General features: G+C 34.9%; 1 protein-coding gene across 1 annotated transcript in view; it reads left to right on the forward strand.

The window, feature by feature from the left end:
• The window catches only part of LOC100369300 (VWFA and cache domain-containing protein 1-like), a 40282-nt gene extending 20215 nt beyond the window's left edge, over window positions 1-20067 (forward strand). The window contains exons 4-25 of the mRNA XM_085503081.1: window positions 92-239; window positions 778-922; window positions 1319-1454; window positions 1636-1725; window positions 1987-2124; window positions 2795-2901; window positions 3200-3332; window positions 4046-4195; window positions 4734-4857; window positions 7268-7446; window positions 7758-7847; window positions 9216-9358; window positions 9863-10044; window positions 12060-12170; window positions 12363-12485; window positions 12860-12959; window positions 13155-13406; window positions 13775-13890; window positions 14272-14388; window positions 14534-14676; window positions 17783-18016; window positions 18275-20067. Coding sequence (XP_085359207.1) covers window positions 92-239; window positions 778-922; window positions 1319-1454; window positions 1636-1725; window positions 1987-2124; window positions 2795-2901; window positions 3200-3332; window positions 4046-4195; window positions 4734-4857; window positions 7268-7446; window positions 7758-7847; window positions 9216-9358; window positions 9863-10044; window positions 12060-12170; window positions 12363-12485; window positions 12860-12959; window positions 13155-13406; window positions 13775-13890; window positions 14272-14388; window positions 14534-14676; window positions 17783-18016; window positions 18275-18570 — 3257 coding nt within the window. The 3' untranslated portion in view covers window positions 18571-20067. The remainder of the gene's footprint in view (window positions 1-91; window positions 240-777; window positions 923-1318; window positions 1455-1635; window positions 1726-1986; window positions 2125-2794; window positions 2902-3199; window positions 3333-4045; window positions 4196-4733; window positions 4858-7267; window positions 7447-7757; window positions 7848-9215; window positions 9359-9862; window positions 10045-12059; window positions 12171-12362; window positions 12486-12859; window positions 12960-13154; window positions 13407-13774; window positions 13891-14271; window positions 14389-14533; window positions 14677-17782; window positions 18017-18274) is intronic.
• Window positions 20068-20313: the final 246 nt, after the last annotated feature.

Raw genomic sequence — 20313 nt, forward strand, 5'->3', positions numbered from 1 at the left:
TGGGTTTCATATTGTATATTTTAGTTGTGCAAATTTATCAAGTCATATTCTAATGCTTGTTTTTAATTAATATTGTTATTTTTTCTTGCAGTTTTAGCCAATAATTTACGAAGTTATCCGTCATTAAAATGGCAGTATTTTAGTTCAGAGGAAGGCATCAAAACCATTTTTCCTGCCACGTTGTTTAACAGCGCCCACTGCTCTATGTCTTGTAGCAAAGATATTGATCCAAGGAGCAGGTAAATGGCTTTTTTTTTATTTTTTATGTGAAAAACTGATGAGATTTATACATTTTGTATCTCAGGGATCATTCCTGGTTCTGATGTTGTGAGATATTTCTAGCATGGCACAGTAAATCTGAGCAAGCACAAAAAGATAAGTGATGGTTATTGTCCATTGTCTGTGTTAACTTTTTACTTTTTTGACTTCTTCTTGAAAATACAAGCCTGAATGCTTTGATACTATGTATATATACCTTGGGTAGACCTCTCTTAGATTTGTTCACTTTGTTAGGATATCTTTAATTCCCTAATTTTGGTGAATATATTTGTCATTTTTGGTAAAAAGTGATATTTTTGACTTTCTCTTAAAAACCACAAGTCTGATTGCTTTGATATTATATATATAAGTATTACAGGTTGCTCTCTCAGATTTGTTCATTTTGTGATATTTTCAATTTTTCAAATGAAATGTACATTGCTAAGAGCGGAACTATCTCAGGCTGCTTGTTTCAAATCTTTGTCATTTCTGAGTCATTTTATGTATTGCATCTTTCAGTGCCCTGTATGCATCAACTGTAAGGCCACAGAAGAAGCATGTGGTTGTTGTGATAGACAGGGGGTCTATGGTCAGTGATGATTTACTGAAAATTGCCAAAAAAGCTGCAGAGATTGCGGTTGAGACATTGTCCGAGAAAGATAGGGTAAGAACACAATCACTACTTCCAGTTGTCTGATTCCATCTATGGACGAGAAGGAGCATAATGAGCTTGAACAATTGGAAATGGAATTATTGCCATCACTATGAATAACCCTCTGCATCCAAGACTTGGCTATAATACCTCTCCTTTATAGTTTGGTATTTCTAGATATACCAGACAAAGTTGAATCTAGAATTCATTTGAAAATGAAACATTGATTTTATAATGTTTTTTCTTGAGGGTTCTGTGCTGACATAGTCAAACATTTTAACAGTAACTGTCATTTAATTGTTCCAGAGTGGTGGTGGTCTTTAAAAACCTATTAGCATTAGATAATTCTGATTTTTTAGATCTGATTGTGCTTCATTGATTGACACTCTTTTTATCTGTTTTCTACAGGTTGGTGTTCTCAGTATTGCGTCCACTATACATACTTGCAAAGACGACTCATGTTATTTAGAACAATTAGCGCCATCAACGGTGGAAACAAAAAAACAACTGAATAAATTCATTCAGGGAATCAAATCGGATGATGGTAAGAATTAATTATTAATGTCCCTTAATTTTATATTTTCTCTATTCTTCCTTCATTTTAAAATTTGTTGAAGTAAAACATTGACTAGTAGTTGAACCTGCATTTAGGATATGTCTGTTCTGAAACGTTTTTGTCATTGTCAGTGTAATGATCGTGGTCGTTATTTCTCATTCTCTCACAGGAGCCACCAATCATACTCAGGCTATTCTCCGAGCATTCAAGTTAATCAAGAATTCTGTAAAGTTCCACAGTCAAGGCGGTATAAATTCAGGTATAATATTTACATTGACATATTGCAAACAAATAATAAAATCTATATTGATGAAAAGTTGGAGGACAATTTAGTATTTTTTAAATGTGCATACATGAGCTGTGAGTCAAATGATCTTCATGGTGTTGAATGGATAATAGTAAAAATCATGAAATTTTACAATATGGACAATTTTTCTGAAATAGTATGTGATGTCTTGACTCAAGTTACAAATTTTAGTAAATCTTTCAATTTTATTTTTTTTAAATTTTATTTTCATAGATGCATTGATAATCCTTTACATCAGTTCAGGACATACAGCGGGATCAGACGCAGTGAAGACGGTTATGAACACGATAGTAGAACAGAATACTCTACTTAATAATAAAGTTATTATAATGACATACGCCCTGGTAGAAGGTGAGATAATGAATACTGAATATTAAAGTATACATCAGTATTTATTTATTGATTAATACAGAAATACAGTTCAAACATGTAAAATTATTATTTCTTTACACCAACTTTTAACACACACTGCATGATTAGGTTGGCACTTCAGAGTAGAATGCTACTACTGTGCACATGTTTCAGTTCATGCAGCAGTAAGAATATTTTGTGACAAAATTTGTTTATAAAATAATTATTTTATTATTAATCAAAAGTATGTACACTTCATTTTGACATTGTAAATCTGTTTTTTGAGATAAAATATGCACAAAATTGTAATTTAGGAGCGGTTTTCGTACATTACAATGAAAACTCATTTCTTAATTAAAAAACAAACTACAATAATATTAATTTTGTAATTTTTTCTGGCATGAACTTTGTATACAATGGTAAAATACCCCAAAACAGACAAAACATAATATTTTCAGTTCATTTTTGTCTACCTTGTGACATTTCATTCATTAAAAATAAAGAAAATTCCATTATTTTGATTATTGAGTAGTGTTGTAACTTAACTTGATGACAGTAGTGTATTAATTTTATATACATCAGTATAGAGTGCATTGAATTCAACCTAGTCAAGCAATGTATAGTCACAAACAGTAAGGTAACCACGGTTTAACTATGTTATTCTTTATAGATGGGAAGACTGGTTTAGATGAGTTGGCATTCCTACGTGATGTTGCTGAACAGAACAGTGACAAATACGAGGTGATACCAACCTTGCTGGACACACAGCCAAGAAAGGTAAACCATCACCACAAATACTTATATTGCTTAGAAAAAAGTTATTAATTTTTTTTTGGTCATTTTGTTGCTTAAATCAAAAATGAATGTTTTTCCAAAAATTTTGTTGACAAAAATCCATCATTTTTCAAGACAAACACCAATATACATGTATTGTTTGATTTCATAATAACACTATGAAGGAGGTTTCCTGATATTAACATATATCTGCATATAATTTGCATATTGTGTATCATATTACCAAATATGGAAATATCCTCATTGTCATAACTTTGTATTTGATTTTTTTTGTTAACAGAAGGGTATTATGACAGTATTGAACATCATCAGTAATCTTCCATCCACCGTCGGTAGATTCTACTCTATTCTTCCCAATAATATGAGCAGTGAACCCATCTACACATTGCCTTATATGGACCAGATTGGCAAAGGTAATCAATCATATGTATACACTGTTACTAAAAATTATTAGTGATTCAAAAATACTATGAATGGGTTTTTAATTGAACTATTTTCAATGGAAAGTGAAATCTGCTAAATTGAATATTTTTGTACATAGAAAATTACAGTAGAACTCATTATTTCACTGACAAATTTATGAATTTAGAACCTAGTCAATATGCTTGATATAATGAAATATTCTTTGTGTAATAGTGATTAAAACTCAGTGGAGAAACATTTCTTAGCGACTTTCATGATTTTGTGATTGTATCACCCTCAGTTATCACACCATAATTATTTTGAGGGACAAAAATCTATGTTTTCTTGGCTGCTAATATGTATAAAGCCATTATAAACTGCAGTCCCAAATATTGTAAAACAATTAATTATTCACTGGGTTTTAATTTCGTTAGGTTCGCGGATAAGTAAAATCTGCTAAATTGAATCCACATGAACATGTAAAATAACATTATAACTCATTGTTTCTCTGCCAAATTTGTAAACTTTTAAACCCCAGTGAAAAAGCTCAAACATCATAATAGGTAAATTAAATGCTATGTCAATCCCAAGGTAAGAAATAGGGGGGGGGGCACATACAAAAATGCATTATAAATTTTTTCTTCATCATTAATTAAGCCTGAGATGCCATGGATATTTTATTTGTAACCATAGCTAAATTCTTCTTTTTATCTCAACCCTCTAGGATTAGTGATGACCATCACTCAAGCCTGTTACTATAACAACCGTCTCCTTGGTATTGTTGGCATTGATCTCAATATGGGAGATATGCTGGAAGATATAACATATTTTGAAGAAGGAGAACTCTCTTATGCGTTCATGGTGGATGACCAAGGTGAGTATTGAGACGTCCAAACATGAAACAATTAAAAAAAACATGAAAACGTTTTATTTATTTATAAATAAATTCTAGATTCAACCAGATCCGATATATCTAGAAAGTCCAGAATATAAAGAAGAGGAAATAGACAACATCTTTCCCCAAAGATTTTGAGGAGATGTTATATTTCATTTCGGGATTGTGAAAATAATGTATTTATAAACAAGTGTAAAGCAAACAGCCAAGAATATTTATTTGTATTTGCTAAAAAATTTAAATGTTTATACTCATCTTAAATGTTTTTTAATTGATCTACAAAATGGAGAAACTTGTAATGCAAACATTCAAGCAGACGATCATCGACAGTGAACAATGGCTATGTATGTGTTTTGGAAGATGCGCTGAAAACTCTCAGCTTAATGTCTTGCATCTTGCATCTCTCAGCGGCAATGGTTTTGGTAAATTCAGTGAGATCTATGAGCGCTTCCAATGAACACAACAAATTTTTGTTTGTCTGGCTTCAGTTTTAATTGTTGACATTGTTTTCCAACAGGTTACACATTGATGCATCCATCGTTACCAAGACCAACGTTCATGAAATCCCAACCGATGCATGCTGATATCAGCCATTTTGAAAATGTGGATGGTTTTACAGAAATCAGACAGTCTCTAGCAAGGTAAAACCTTACTGTCTTTGCCTTGAGCTTATATTTCTAGTTACAATGTGGAAATATATCATTTTCACTCATGTGAAATGTAGAAAAAAAAGTATTGTCACTGTATAATCGTGATTCAGCAGTGAAATTACCAAAAAATGAAATTTCAAGGAGAAAAGTTTTCTACAGCACTGTATATTATCAAGGATTTATAAAATGAAGCCTAGCAAATATGATAAAGATCTCATGAGAGTTGAATACAAGGCGTATGAATGGCGAGATGATCTCACAGCTAACTTACATTTTTAGAAATACTGAACGAGTCTGTAGAAAACCCCATTAATTTTGGGCTGATCACGAAGTACATAATGCGTTTTTATTTTTGTTTACCGGCATTCTGTGATCCCATTTATTTGTAGCATTGGAGAAGGATCTTCATATTAATTCATATTTAAGTAGCCACTTTTATTATCCCCCAGTTCAGAGAATATAGTGGTTACCACTGTCTGTATGGTGTAATAACTAAAGAAATTCAATATTCACTACTTTAAAACTTAGTTTGTGTGATGGTCTTACAATTCTTGAGTGATTTTCATATTTGCATATAATTACATAGTGATAAAATCTTATACTCCATTAATCTCCAAATTTAACTTGGTATACAGTTCTGGTGACTACAAGTTGTGTAAATTTCTGCAATTCAAAAGTGTACCTTCTGTTAGCTAAATTCTGTTATAGTACTTGGTACACCAAGTCCTTTCATCAAAACAGTGACCTATACTCACTACTTGTAAAATCCATGTTGAGTATCTGCCAAGTGGAGCTTACTGTATGAGTGATTTTCTATTGTTCAGGTCAACTTTTGACTTTTTCATCTTCTTTTTGAAAACTACAAGCCTGATTGCTTTGATACTTGGTGTATATGTACTTTGGGAAGACCTCACTTAGATTTGTTCATTTCATGATGATATCTTCAATTCTCTAATTTTGATAAATATTTTTGTAATTTTTGGTAAATTTGTGATTTGTCCGATTGCTTTGATATTACATATATAGGTACTACAAGTTGATCTCTCTCAGATTTGTTCATTTTGTAATGATATCTTCAGTTCTTTAATGGAAATGTGCATTGCTAACAGCGGAGCTATCTCAGCCAAGAGATTGCTTGTTATTAGTCCCCGCTCGGACGAAGTCCGAAAACGGGGACTTATAATTCGGTCTCCGTCCGTCCGTGTGTCCGTGCGTCCATGCGTCCGTCCGGAGTCATATCTCAGAATCCCTTAGACCGATTCCGTTCATTCTTTGCATGTGTCTAGTACTTTATGTGGGACATATGCACATGCAGTGGTTTAGCGATTTGATTCAAAATGGCCGACTGGCAGCCATCTTGTTTTTTGAAAATGTTGTATTTTGGACATGCTTTGTCAGTTTTCATTCAAACTTGGTACATAGATTATACATGTTAGGATACATGTCCATGATGATTTATTTCACAATTGGATCAAAGATGGCCGACTGGCAGCCATCTTGTTTTTTGAAAATGTAATATTTTGGACATGCTTTGTCAGTTTTCATTCAAATTTAGTACATAGATCATACATGTTAGGATACATGTCCCCGACCGTCCGTGAGTTCCTGAGTCTGTCCGTCCGTCCGACCGTCCGTGTGTCCGTGCGTCAGTCTGTCCGTCATATTTTAGAATCCTGTGGACCGATTCCGTTCATTCTTTGCATGTGCCTAGTACCTTATGTGGGACATATGCACATGCAGTAGTTTAGCGATTCGATTCAAAATGGCCGACTGGCAGCCATCTTGTTTTTTGAAAATGTTGTATTTTGGACATGCTTTGTCAGTTTGTCATTCAAACTTGGTACATAGATTATACATGTTAGGATACATGTCCATGACGATTTATTTCACAATTGGATCAAAGATGGTCGACTGGCAGGCATCTTGTTTTTGTTTTTTTATGCGGTATCTTGGACGTGCTCTGTCAGTTTTTATTCAAATTTGGCACATACATGTACTTTATACATGTTAGGATGCATGTCCATGACAATTTGTTTCAAAATCTGGTCAAGGATAGCCGATTGACAGCCATCTGACTTTTTGGCCTTACTACTATATTTCCACAATTTATGTACCATTTTCATTCGTATTTGGCACATCATACATATCAGTGTGTTTCATAATCAGATCAAAGATGGCCGAATAACGGCTGTTTTTATTTTGGCCATATTACTATGACACGATACAATCTGTTGTATACGCCACTTGGAACTCAAGTTTCAAGGACACACTCGCGACAACCCCTCCGCTTTAATATGACGAGCACAAAGAGAACTTAATGGGGACTGTGTCATTTTCAATGACTTGTATTATACTAGTATATTTGGTTTACACAATGTTTGACTTATGTTTGTTTTTTTAGGGGTGGAAGTGGTAGTTTGACATTGACAGTGCCAAATAATTTAACAGTGGTTAGTAATACCAATAAAAAAAGTCATAAGGCATTATATACATGGAAGAAGATAGAGGGGACACCATACTCTGTTTGTGTTGTACTGGTGGAACAAGATTTTTACATGAAACATCTTCGACATATCAACAGTAAGTTAAGGGGCATCTTTCTTACAACTGGGGTTCTTTAGATGTGAAGTCGTGCCCAAAGCATATTTACAGTATTGTATCTTCTGAGTATTGTAAACCGCTTAATTTTACTCCAAGGAATTTTTGCAATTTAATGGTTTTATGGCATTTGTGTTGTATGACCACAGAGGCATTTTCTCAGCTACAAAATTTTGCAATTTCATTCATTGACTCCATAAGTTCATTCAAATTTGTCTCTCGTACTTAAATCGTTTTACAGTATTTTATGATGTATGCCTATGTGAGGTAACACGGTCTGTTTTGTATTGCAGTTCCCACCGATGACAAAGTATTGTATCATAGAATTGACATTCTACCCCCAGAGAATCTTTGTCTACATCTGAAGCAGCTGGCCACTAAAGGTAAGCAATAACTACATGGCACTTCATTGTAAATTGGTATATCTGTAGAAATACCAAAATCCAGGATTTGACATACCGTTAAAATCCTATTATAAACCGCATATCTAATAGTAACCGCACCCCCGATTTCGGCGTTAGTGTTAAAGAGTTCTCAACAAAAATTGAAAACATGAAAAGTACCTATTACTAACCGCACCCCCAATTCAACAAGACCGTGACCGACTTTGTTTCAACGAGCTGGTACATTGTTCCTAATCCTATTCATTTGTTTCGACAACGTGCCTAAAAATATTCACACCTCTTTATTGTTCAGTAGTGTTAGGATGTCAAACACGCAGTGAAACTGCTTTTGTCTTGTGACAACTTTTGTCAATACTCCTTATGAATACGTCCGTGTGTCGCAAGTTTTCGACAATGAGCTGTTCTCACCGAAAAACTGTTAAATTCTTTTTCAATGCTCAGTTTATCTTTCGAAAACAACTAATTTCTTTGAACATGTGGGCACCATCCAGCATTTTGATTGGTTAATTAGCGACTTGACCTACCCGGTCAAGTAATGTCTCGTGTGCATTCAAACTACATGGCGGATGTTGCATCGATCGTTTACATGTGGCCGAAATAATTCGCTTACGGTTAAACTAAGTTGAATTTTACTTGCATTTGATAACAATTCAACGAATTTAATTTTCGTGCGTTGGTATAATCACTACTGAGTAATAATCAACAATTTCAACAGTTCGAAAACAAGTAAGTTATTCACTTGTGAGCCGAAGCATGGCCGGATTGCGTTACCGTACTCACGGTATCATACTTTTTTAGTGCCGTACCATGATCATTTTCTACTAAGCAATGCATTAATGTTTGTTTTTATTTGAAACTCCTGTCAGAATATACTTTCCGTTACGAAGAAAATAAAAAAAAATGCATATTACATTAAATATACAGAGTATTTTTTTTTCATGTGAACAGTTTTTTTGTGACGTGACGCTTATCACTCTTTCCTGACATCTAAATTGGAGTTACGCTTATATTCAAAAGATTGTACGGTGTATTGTTTGTTTTGTGTGAGTGATGTGGGGGGAAAATGACCACGCCCATTTAGTGATTGCAATATGTCCCTAATATAAACCGCACCCCGAACTTGACCTGTTGATCCCAATTTTTTATTTGATACATTGTAATATAAACCGCGGTTTATAATAGGATTTTAACGGTACTAGACAAACACTGATACATTTCTACCATTTACATAAGTGCATGAGCTAATAGTGGAGCAATCACGCTAATGACAAATTTGGGAAATTCTGAATTAAGCTGTTTGGAATTAAAATTTTTCTTTTAATATATTGTCTGCACCTTCTCACACAGACTCCAACACCATGATGTTATCTGCTGGGAGTTTTACGGCACCGTTTGAACACCTAAGCCAGGAAGAGACGAAGAGAATGGTACAGCATTACATGGCATATCTAAATGATAATACAAGACTTATTGCTAATCCCGGCCTTAAGGTAAATATCCTCATTAAGTTTGCTACGTATGGGATTAATTTCACTCAAGTATTCAGCATCGATAAGCTCTTAGTGTCACGCAGGGTTTGCGCTAGTGTCTTAGCAAGACGAGTCCCACTTACAAAATTTTAAGAAATTAAAATTTGACCCTGGATAACTTTATTAGAGATTGGACCCCAGCTTGCCTGAAAAACTGGGTCCCTCTTCAATTATTGGAGTCCCGGAAGCAAAATATGGGATTAACACAATCCCTGAATGTGTACCGTGAGATTAGTGGATTTTTTAGCATGGCAGCTAACGACTGAAATACAAAAGCTTATTTCTGTTGAAGGAATGTTTCAAATACAGATTGCGAGTTTCTGTGATGTCATAGAAAAAACAGCATTGTGTTAGATGTATGGCTTGAATGACGTTCTTAGCTCAAACAATTGCACAATCTTGTAAATAGTCCTGTTAAAAATTGATTGATAAATTGTTAACTGAGTTTTTTCTTTCTCATAACAGCCTGCAATAAAGAATGATGTGGCTGCCACTAGTGGAATTGACAAACACTGGAAGAACCAAGTAGAAACCAGTGATGTGAGAGACTTTATTGTCAGAAGATATGTAGCAACTACAAATGGTGTATTTAGATTATATCCCGGTACTTTGATGGATAAGAGTATGGATCCTACGAAACAACCCTGGTAAGCATTACATTAGTCGTAACACCACGATATATCCCGGTACTTTGATGGATAAGAGTATGGATCCTACGAAACAACCCTGGTAAGCATTACATTAGTCGTAACACCACGATATATCCCGGTACTTTGATGGATAAGAGTATGGATCCTACGAAACAACCCTGGTAAGCATTACATTAGTCGTAACACCACGATATATCCCCGGTACTTTGATGGATAAAAGTATGGATCCTACGAAACAACCCTGGTAAGCATTATGTTAGTCGTAACACCACGATATATCCCGGTACTTTGATGGATAAGAGTATGGATCCTACGAAACAACCCTGGTAAGCATTACATTAGTCGTAACACCACGATATATCCCGGTACTTTGATGGATAAGAGTATGGATCCTACGAAACAACCCTGGTAAGCATTACATTAGTCGTAACACCACGATATATCCCCGGTACTTTGATGGATAAGAGTATGGATCCTACGAAACAACCCTGCTAAGCATTACATTATTCGTAACACCACGATATATCCCCGGTACTTTGATGGATAAGAGTATGGATCCTACGAAACAACCCTGGTAAGCATTACATTAGTCGTAACACCACGATATATCCCGGTACTTTGATGGATAAGAGTATGGATCCTACGAAACAACCCTGGTTAGCATTACATTAGTCGTAACACCACGATATATCCCGGTACTTTGATGGATAAGAGTATGGATCCTACGAAACAACCCTGGTAAGCATTACATTAGTCGTAACACCACGATATATCCCGGTACTTTGATGCATAAGAGTATGGATCCTACGAAACAACCCTGGTAAGCATTACGTTAGTCGTAACACCACGATATATCCCCGGTACTTTGATGGATAAAAGTATGGATCCTACGAAACAACCCTGGTAAGCATAATGTTAGTCGTAACACCACGATATATCCCGGTACTTTGATGGATAAGAGTATGGATCCTACGAAACAACCCTGGTAAGCATTACATTAGTCGTAACACCACGATATATCCCGGTACTTTGATGGATAAGGGTATGGATCCTATGAAACAACCCTGCTAAGCATTACATTAGTCGTAACACCACGATATATCCCGGTACTTTGATGGATAAGAGTATGGATCCTACGAAACAACCCTGGTAAGCATTACATTAGTCGTAACACCACGATATATCCCCGGTACTTTGATGGATAAGAGTATGGATCCTACGAAACAACCCTGCTAAGCATTACATTATTCGTAACACCACGATATATCCCCGGTACTTTGATGGATAAGAGTATGGATCCTACGAAACAACCCTGGTAAGCATTATGTTAGTCATAACACCACGATATATCCCGGTACTTTGATGGATAAGAGTATGGATCCTACGAAACAACCCTGCTAAGCATTACATTAGTCGTAACACCACGATATATCCCGGTACTTTGATGGATAAGAGTATGGATCCTACGAAACAACCCTGGTAAGCATTACATCAGTCGTAACACCACGATATATCCCGGTACTTTGATGGATAAGAGTATGGATCCTACGAAACAACCCTGGTAAGCATTACATTAGTCGTAACACCACGATATATCCCCGGTACTTTGATGGATAATAGTATGGATCCTACGAAACAACCCTGGTAAGCATTACATTAGTCGTAACACCACTATATATCCCGGTACTTTGATGGATAAGAGTATGGATCCTACGAAACAACCCTGGTAAGCATTACGTTAGTCGTAACACCATGTCTCTTTCATTATGGGTCCCATACAACAACCCTGGTAATCTTTCAAAACACGTTGAAATGATACAGTCGTCATACTGGTTTGCTTACACTATAGGTGCTATGGAGTGTATATAAAATATGCATAAAGTACATAGTTTGTTTACACAAACTTGCATTGAATGACAACAACTGCCCTTTTATGTGTGACTTTCTAAACAAAGGCAAGGTTTCTTTGGTTTTACTATGCTTTATTGACACCCTTTTCTCACCATTTGCAGGTATATCAGAGCAATGGAAAACCCAGGGCAGGTGACCTTATCTGCTCCCTATCTAGACGTTGGTGGCGCTGGTTACATTGTAACGCTGAGTCATAGTGTGTATGAAGGAAAGTAAGTAGCCAATGTCATCTGCACAATGAAGTTAAAATTCAGAGAAGAAGGGTTTAATAATAATATTCCAAAATCTAGGCTTCAGAGTGCAAGCTTACTTTTTCCATACATAATGCAGATAGCTTTATGTAAACATCGATATGAATGAGAAGTACTTTATTAATGAATTGTTTTTTTTCTCTTGATTCACAGATCAGACCAACGTCATACCTCAGCTGACCGTGTGGTTGCTACTATGGGCATAGATTTTACAATCAAATATTTTTACAAACTACTGATGGAAATTTTTCCAATTTGTGTCGAACAGTATATAAGGTGAGAAAATCTAGAAATCTTTTAAATAAGTCAAATATCAGTCAAATTTAATGAGGCCTAAAAAGTTGTGTGCACCTAGAATAGAAGTGTGTTTCAATCTTTTTTTTCATTGATTTCACTGCTGCACAGCGCCTTCTGTTGATGAATTGATGAAAGCTACAAAATTTGTGCCTTGTTGAATGTTTTAGCAAAAAAAAAATCATCTCGCCAACCAAATTTTGAAAAATAATTTGACCAGAATTTTTTTTTTTCTCTCGGGGGACTAAAAGTTTTCAGTTTGTGACTTTCTTGAAGACAAAAAATTCTAGGAACATTATCTGCCCGTTTTTTTGTGTGAATTATTTTGTTCATATTGTTTTAATTATTTTTTTCAGATGTTTTATATTTGACGATAAGGGTTACTTAATTGCACATCCTGGTTTGATAGAACCAGCTGGTACTGGACCGTCTGAACAGACACATATAACACACAAAGTAAGTGTTTTTGAATGAGCTAGTGCTAATAATCACCTTCTTAAAGGATTCAGGACTCCCTAGGAGTCTTGCATGAAACTGATTTTTTTTTTAAATGACAGAAGTGATTGTGCAGATTTTTCATATTGCTCCATTTGTCATAATTACATAAAAAGTTGTTGCTTGATTCCAACATCGTTTCATTTTAATCACCAGGAACCACTGGTTGCCAATGATATCCTAAACCACCCTGGCTTTGTGCGCAAGAAACTCTGCAATGGCTACAATGATCGTACTGTACAGCGATATTTCCATTTCAACGCATCCTTCCATGGTATACTTACCAATCTCAAACATGGTGAACACTGCTCTAAGTATGAAATCACACAGATACCCGGTACAAACTCATTTATGGGAATAGTGAACCAAACATGTGAAGACTTCACTGCATTTTGTCCTTGCAGTATGGTAAGTGATTTACATTCTACCTTCAGATTTCTAGCCAGGCTCTTATTTTTCTCCATGAACATTATTTTCCAACCTTTTTTTTTCAAAGACTGACATTACTTTGCCTTAGAAACTTATGTTTTTCATTTTTTTTGATAAGTTTATTTAATTTCACTTCGAAATTACATGAAACAAATGTTGCATCATGTTGATTTGTTGTTTTTTGTGCCAGGAGACAATATTTTGACACACACTGAGTGTTTGTCTTTTGGATTCCAGTGAAAATGTTACTGCTACAAATTTTTATTTGTCTTTTTAAAGAGATTAATTAAGATTCATTTTCTTTCTGTTTTGTATTTAATATTGACTCTCCATTTGCGTTTTCGTAGGTGGATCGTTTATGTCTGAACTGTTATCGCATGGAACAGACGGAATGCGAATGTCCGTGTGAATGCACGCTAGAAATGGACCAGTGTAATGGAAGTCTCAAGCATCATGAAGACAGGTCAGTTAAACTTCTCTGAAATACAGCTTTTCTGAGTTCATAGTCATACAGTTACCCATCCTTTATATATATATATATATATATATATATATATATATATGTATATGTATATGTATATATATATATATGTATATGTATATGTATATATATATGTATATATCAGATGTTAATGATAACAAATGATTTGACACAGCTGACTTTGAGGGAAAAAGAAAAAAAAAACTGTATGCTTAGCTCTGTCATGGTGGGAAAAAGTAATATGATGATGATGTCTGTCTGTCTGTATGTGTGAAACTGGTTTGGCATTTTTATATGCCTGAATTGGGCGTCCACAACTTTGTGGATGTTAGAGTAAATGTTTGTGTTATGTTTTCCCTGTAGGAACCCAAGCTGTCAGCTGGCTGTGGAACCCACCAAGTTTCCTGAAGTAGATTTGGAAGCCACTATAGATTTACCACAATGTTTTGATCCAAAGTGTCATGAAAGGAAAACGAAAAGGTATTATCATTATGATTTGAATTTGAAGCAAATTTAAAGTTTTATGAATCATTTATGAATCGGTGGTCGGTAATAATAATAATATTCTGTTAGCATGTGTTTTTTCAACTTTATTTAAAAGTTTTGATGTCTTTTCTTTTTACAGTGATTGTTTTGGAGTACTGGACTGTGAGTGGTGTGAAATTGAAGCAGACGGCACGTCTTCAGTTACGACCCCGTACTGTGCTAGTCAAAGAGTCTGTTTTGGTGGCGTTATCGGTGCATCCACACCGTACGCTGATCAGATCAGTAAGTGGAATAAATTTCTCATTTTTTTACCATCAACTTCATCTACACATCATTATCTTTGAACACAAATGTATGTGTGCATGTAATGGTATATGTGTGCATGTAATGGTATATGTGTGTGGAATAGTATATGTGTGCATGTAATGGTATATGTGTGCATGTAATGGTATATGTGTGTGGAATAGTATATGTGTGCATGTAATGGTATATGTGTGCATGTAATGGTATATGTGTGCATGTAATGGTATATGTGTGTGGAATAGTATATGTGTGCATGTAATAGTATATGTGTGCATATAATGGTATATGTGTGCATGTAATGGTATATGTGTGCATGTAATGGTATATGTGTGTGGAATAGTATATGTGTGCATGTAATGGTATATGTGTGCATGTAATGGTATATGTGTGCATGTAATGGTATATGTGTGTGGAATAGTATATGTGTGCATGTAATGGTATATGTGTGCTTGTAATGGTATATGTGTGTGGAATAGTATGTGTGCATGTAATGGTATATGTGTGCATGTAATGGTATATGTGTGCATGTAATGGTATATGTGTGCATGTAATTTTTTTAATGGTATATGTGTGTGGAATAGTATATGTGTGCATGTAATGGTATATGTGTGCATGTAATGGTATATGTGTGTGGAATGGTATATGTGTGCATGTAATGGTATATGTGTGCATGTAATGGTATATGTGTGCATGTAATAGTATATGTGTGCATGTAATGGTATATGTGTGCATGTAATGGTATATGTGTGCATGTAATGGTATATGTGTGCATGTAATGGTATATGTGTGCATGTAATGGTATATGTGTGCATGTAATGGTATATGTGTGCATGTAATAGTATATGTGTGCATGTAATAGTATATGTGTGCATGTAATAGTATATGTGTGTGGAATAGTATATGTGTGCATGTAATGGTATATGTGTGTGGAATAGTATATGTGTGTATGTAATGGTATATGTGTGCATGTAATGGTATATGTGTGCATGTAATGGTATATGTGTGCATGTAATGGTATATGTGTGCATGTAATTTTTTTAATGGTATATGTGTGTGGAATAGTATATGTGTGCATGTAATGGTATATGTGTGCATGTAATGGTATATGTGTGCATGTAATGGTATATGTGTGCATGTAATAGTATATGTGTACATGTAATGGTATATGTGTGCATGTAATGGTATATGTGTGCATGTGTGTGTAATAGTATATATGTGTGTGTAATAGTATATGTGTGCATGTAATGGTATATGTGTGCATGTAATGGTATATGTGTGCATGTAATAGTATATGTGTGCATGTAATGGTATATGTGTGCATGGAATAGTATATGTGTGCATGTAATGGTATATGTGTGCATGTAATGGTATATGTGTGTGGAATAGTATATGTGTGCATGTAATGGTATATGTGTGCATGTAATGGTATATGTGTGTGGAATAGTATATGTGTGCATGTAATGGTATATGTGTGCATGTAATGGTATATGTGTGTGGAATGGTATATGTGTGCATGTAATGGTATATGTGTGCATGTAATGGTATATGTGTGCATGTAATGGTATATGTGTGCATGTAATGGTATATGTGTGCATGTAATGGTATATGTGTGCATGTAATAGTATATGTGTGCATGTAATAGTATATGTGTGCATGTAATAGTATATGTGTGTGGAATAGTATATGTGTGCATGTAATGGTATATGTGTGTGGAATAGTATATGTGTGCATGTAATGGTATATGTGTGCATGTAATGGTATATGTGTGCATGTAATGGTATATGTGTGCATGTAATGGTATATGTGTGCATGTAATGGTATATGTGTGCATGTAATTTTTTTAATGGTATATGTGTGTGGAATAGTATATGTGTGCATGTAATGGTATATGTGTGCATGTAATGGTATATGTGTGCATGTAATGGTATATGTGTGCATGTAATGGTATATGTGTGCATGTAATAGTATATGTGTACATGTAATGGTATATGTGTGCATGTAATGGTATATGTGTGCATGTGTGTGGAATAGTATATATGTGTGTGTAATAGTATATGTGTGCATGTAATGGTATATGTGTGCATGTAATGGTATATGTGTGCATGTAATGGTATATGTGTGCATGTAATAGTATATGTGTGCATGTAATGGTATATGTGTGCATGGAATAGTATATGTGTGCATGTAATGGTATATGTGTGCATGTAATGGTATATGTGTGTGGAATAGTATATGTGTGCATGTAATGGTATATGTGTGCATGTAATGGTATATGTGTGCATGTAATGGTATATGTGTGTGGAATAGTATATGTGTGCATGTAATGGTATATGTGTGCATGTAATGGTATATGTGTGCATGTAATGGTATATGTGTGCATGTAATGGTATATGTGTGCATGTAATGGTATATGTGTGCATGTAATGGTATATGTGTGCATGTAATAGTATATGTGTGCATGCAATGGTATATGTGTGCATGGAATAGTATATGTGTGCATGTAATGGTATATGTGTGCATGTAATGGTATATGTGTGTGGAATAGTATATGTGTGCATGTAATGGTATATGTGTGCATGTAATGGTATATGTGTGTGGAATAGTATATGTGTGCATGTAATGGTATATGTGTGCATGTAATGGTATATGTGTGTGGAATGGTATATGTGTGTGGAATGGTATATGTGTGCATGTAATGGTATATGTGTGCATGTAATGGTATATGTGTGCATGTAATGGTATATGTGTGTGGAATAGTATATGTGTGTGGAATAGTATATGTGTGCATGTAATGGTATATGTGTGCATGTAATGGTATATGTGTGCATGTAATGGTATATGTGTGTGGAATAGTATAAGCAACCTAAGATCTACATTATTTGGTGACATAAGCTGCATTTGTAATTTCACAATGATTGCCTCACAATGCTTATTGTATATGTGTGTGTGCACTCAACCCCTCATTCATAACAACATCTTTTTAACCCAAGCTCTGTTGAATTCTCTAAACCTTACTTAGTTTCAATGTGATATTTTGATGCTGTGTACAATTCCAGTTAATCGCATTTTTCATTTTTTCTTACAGTATTGTCAGATGAGGCAATGCCTGCGCTCATACAGAGTGCCCCTGTAGGTCCAGTGGCAGGTGGTATTATGGGATGTATTCTCGTGCTGGGTCTAATTATGTACGTCTATAGGCAGCATGTACAGCGGCTAAGACGTGCAGAGTTTTCACACACACCAGAGACGTCTGTACGTATGTCGCAATTGGATAATGAGAGGGACCATGATGAAGACCCGCCAGATGAACAAAGAACCGGTAAGTTAGATCATGTTCAGTATAAATATTAATGTGTGCTGCTCATTGCAACATGTGCTGTGTTGTGACATAAACTAATTCATTTTAAAACGTGCAAGTTCCAAAAACCACCATTATTCAATTTCAACATGTGTTGTGTATATTATGACGAAAATTAATCGTCACCATGGTTTTGAGTGTGTCCGCTGTGATTCATTTAGTCTGGCTCTATTATTTGGCTTATTTCTAATCTTCACTTTCACATTTCTCTCACTGTAGTTGGACACACAAATATCATCATAGCAACAATAGAACACTCGCCTCATTACGAACACAGACGACAGAGTGCCCGAATGTGGCGGGGAGGTGGTGCCGAGAGTGATCACGGCTACAGTACCATGACGCCACACGAAGACAGCGAGTACATAGAACCAGAGCCTCTTTCTGTGGAGAAAAATCTCATTGGCCCGCAGCCCACCAGCACTCCACAAACTGTGCTGCCATCAACTTCAGGAGCAACTTGTCACCAACTGCAAGCACAGGTTCAAGTTCACATGGTTGATATGTCATGTTAGTGTGCTTCAAAACACCCCACCAAATGGCTTGGATGGAAATGATTCCTTGACTGGTTTACTTTTGCTCCTTATTCTAACATCAAACAATTGAAATACGTAGTGAAAGAGTGTAATCGAACGATTGAAAGGGCTAAAGTGGAAAGTAACTGATGAACTATAACCAGTCGAGACCAGTTTCAAGCAGTCTGATCCACTTAAATATATCACCTGGATCAAACCAGTAAAATCCAGCTCCTCCAGCCATTCATATTTATATAAAAAATATACTTAAGAAATTCCTAATCCAATGTAAATATTATGATAGTGTATATTGAGAAAATATTGATAATTTTTTATACAGGGTAGATTTTAAAAAAAAGTTAGACGATAGTTTATTTTTTCGACTTATTTATGCAATGTTACATTGTGATTGAAGAGCTCAGAATGGAAATGTTGTTTGGGAAAAAATTCATGACTTTATTTTGTTGATTTTTTTTTTTTTTTTTTCAATTTTGTGTCATGAATTGAGTATCATGGTGCATTGTTATCTGTAAGGGTCTTTGCATAATACTGCAGTGATCGGATCTGCAGTTTGGGGTATGGTTTTTAAAGATATTATCATGTTCCATATTCGGTGTTGTATTTGTTTGGACCTGTTGTTTGTTCTCGCACAAAATATTTTAACATGTACAGAAAATGTCTACCAGAAGGGATGTTTACGAGGAGAAGGAGGTTGTCATATGCTTCTTAGTAATGCTGATACAGCTCACACTGCAAAATAATATTCTCTATAACTCTTCTTATATTTGAATCTGTGGAAACACTTTTTCAGGTGGAAAAATTTTTCAATTTCAAAATTTTTTATAGTACAAATTTTATGGCATTTTTACTCAGAAACTGTTTTTATCATTGTCATTTCTCTGTAAACAAATTATATGCATGCGTTTCTTGTGGCTGGAAGTATGTATCACCCAAAACTGCTTTATTTCAGCGGCATTGCAGCGTTAACTTCCATATTAAGGATTTGGTCCTGCCGTCCGTGGATTCACCAATCAATGTTCCTTCAGTGGTTTTATATTTTGCTGTAAGACCATGACACTGGAAAGAAAATACGATTAACATCTGGGATCCATCTACAAATTTGTCTTTTGTGTTTTTGTTATTGTTTTTATTCTCAGGTGTTGCTATTAATTGTAAGAACCCCACCTATTATCTTCTGTTTACTTTTGAATTGTATATACCAGTAAAGCATTATGGGTAATAAAATAAATAGCCTAGCCATGTTTCAACTCCAGAGGGCAATCTGTTCTCTGCAATAAATGAAGTGAGCTATGTTGTGAATATATATGTTTTTTTTGTAGAAATCTTTGATACTTTTCTCTTTGTTTGATTTGTAGTCTTGTTTCTTTTTGTGGCCTTTGTTTGTAGGTATTTTCAGCATTTTGTACAAAATAACTTCACAAACCAACAAAAAATATGAAGATTGTCTTTGTTTTGTAATAAAACATTGTATGTAAATTTGATGTTGTATTGTTTATGTGTTTGCTAGTGAAATTGACACTTTCTTTCCATTGTCTGCTTTTATTACAATCGATTAGACTGTCGACAGTCTAATGTGTATCCTAGACATTCAAATGATGGGAAATGTTAAGCATTTCTAGCGAGGGACTCCATATTGGTTGTCTTGGCATTGCAATTTATTCACATCTATTACGTTTATACATAATATTAATAGTAATAGATTAATATTAGGTACGACTGACT

This window comes from Saccoglossus kowalevskii, chromosome 9, assembly GCF_978046115.1.
Source record: "Saccoglossus kowalevskii chromosome 9, keSacKowa6.1, whole genome shotgun sequence".
Classification (NCBI taxonomy): Eukaryota; Metazoa; Hemichordata; class Enteropneusta; family Harrimaniidae; genus Saccoglossus; species Saccoglossus kowalevskii.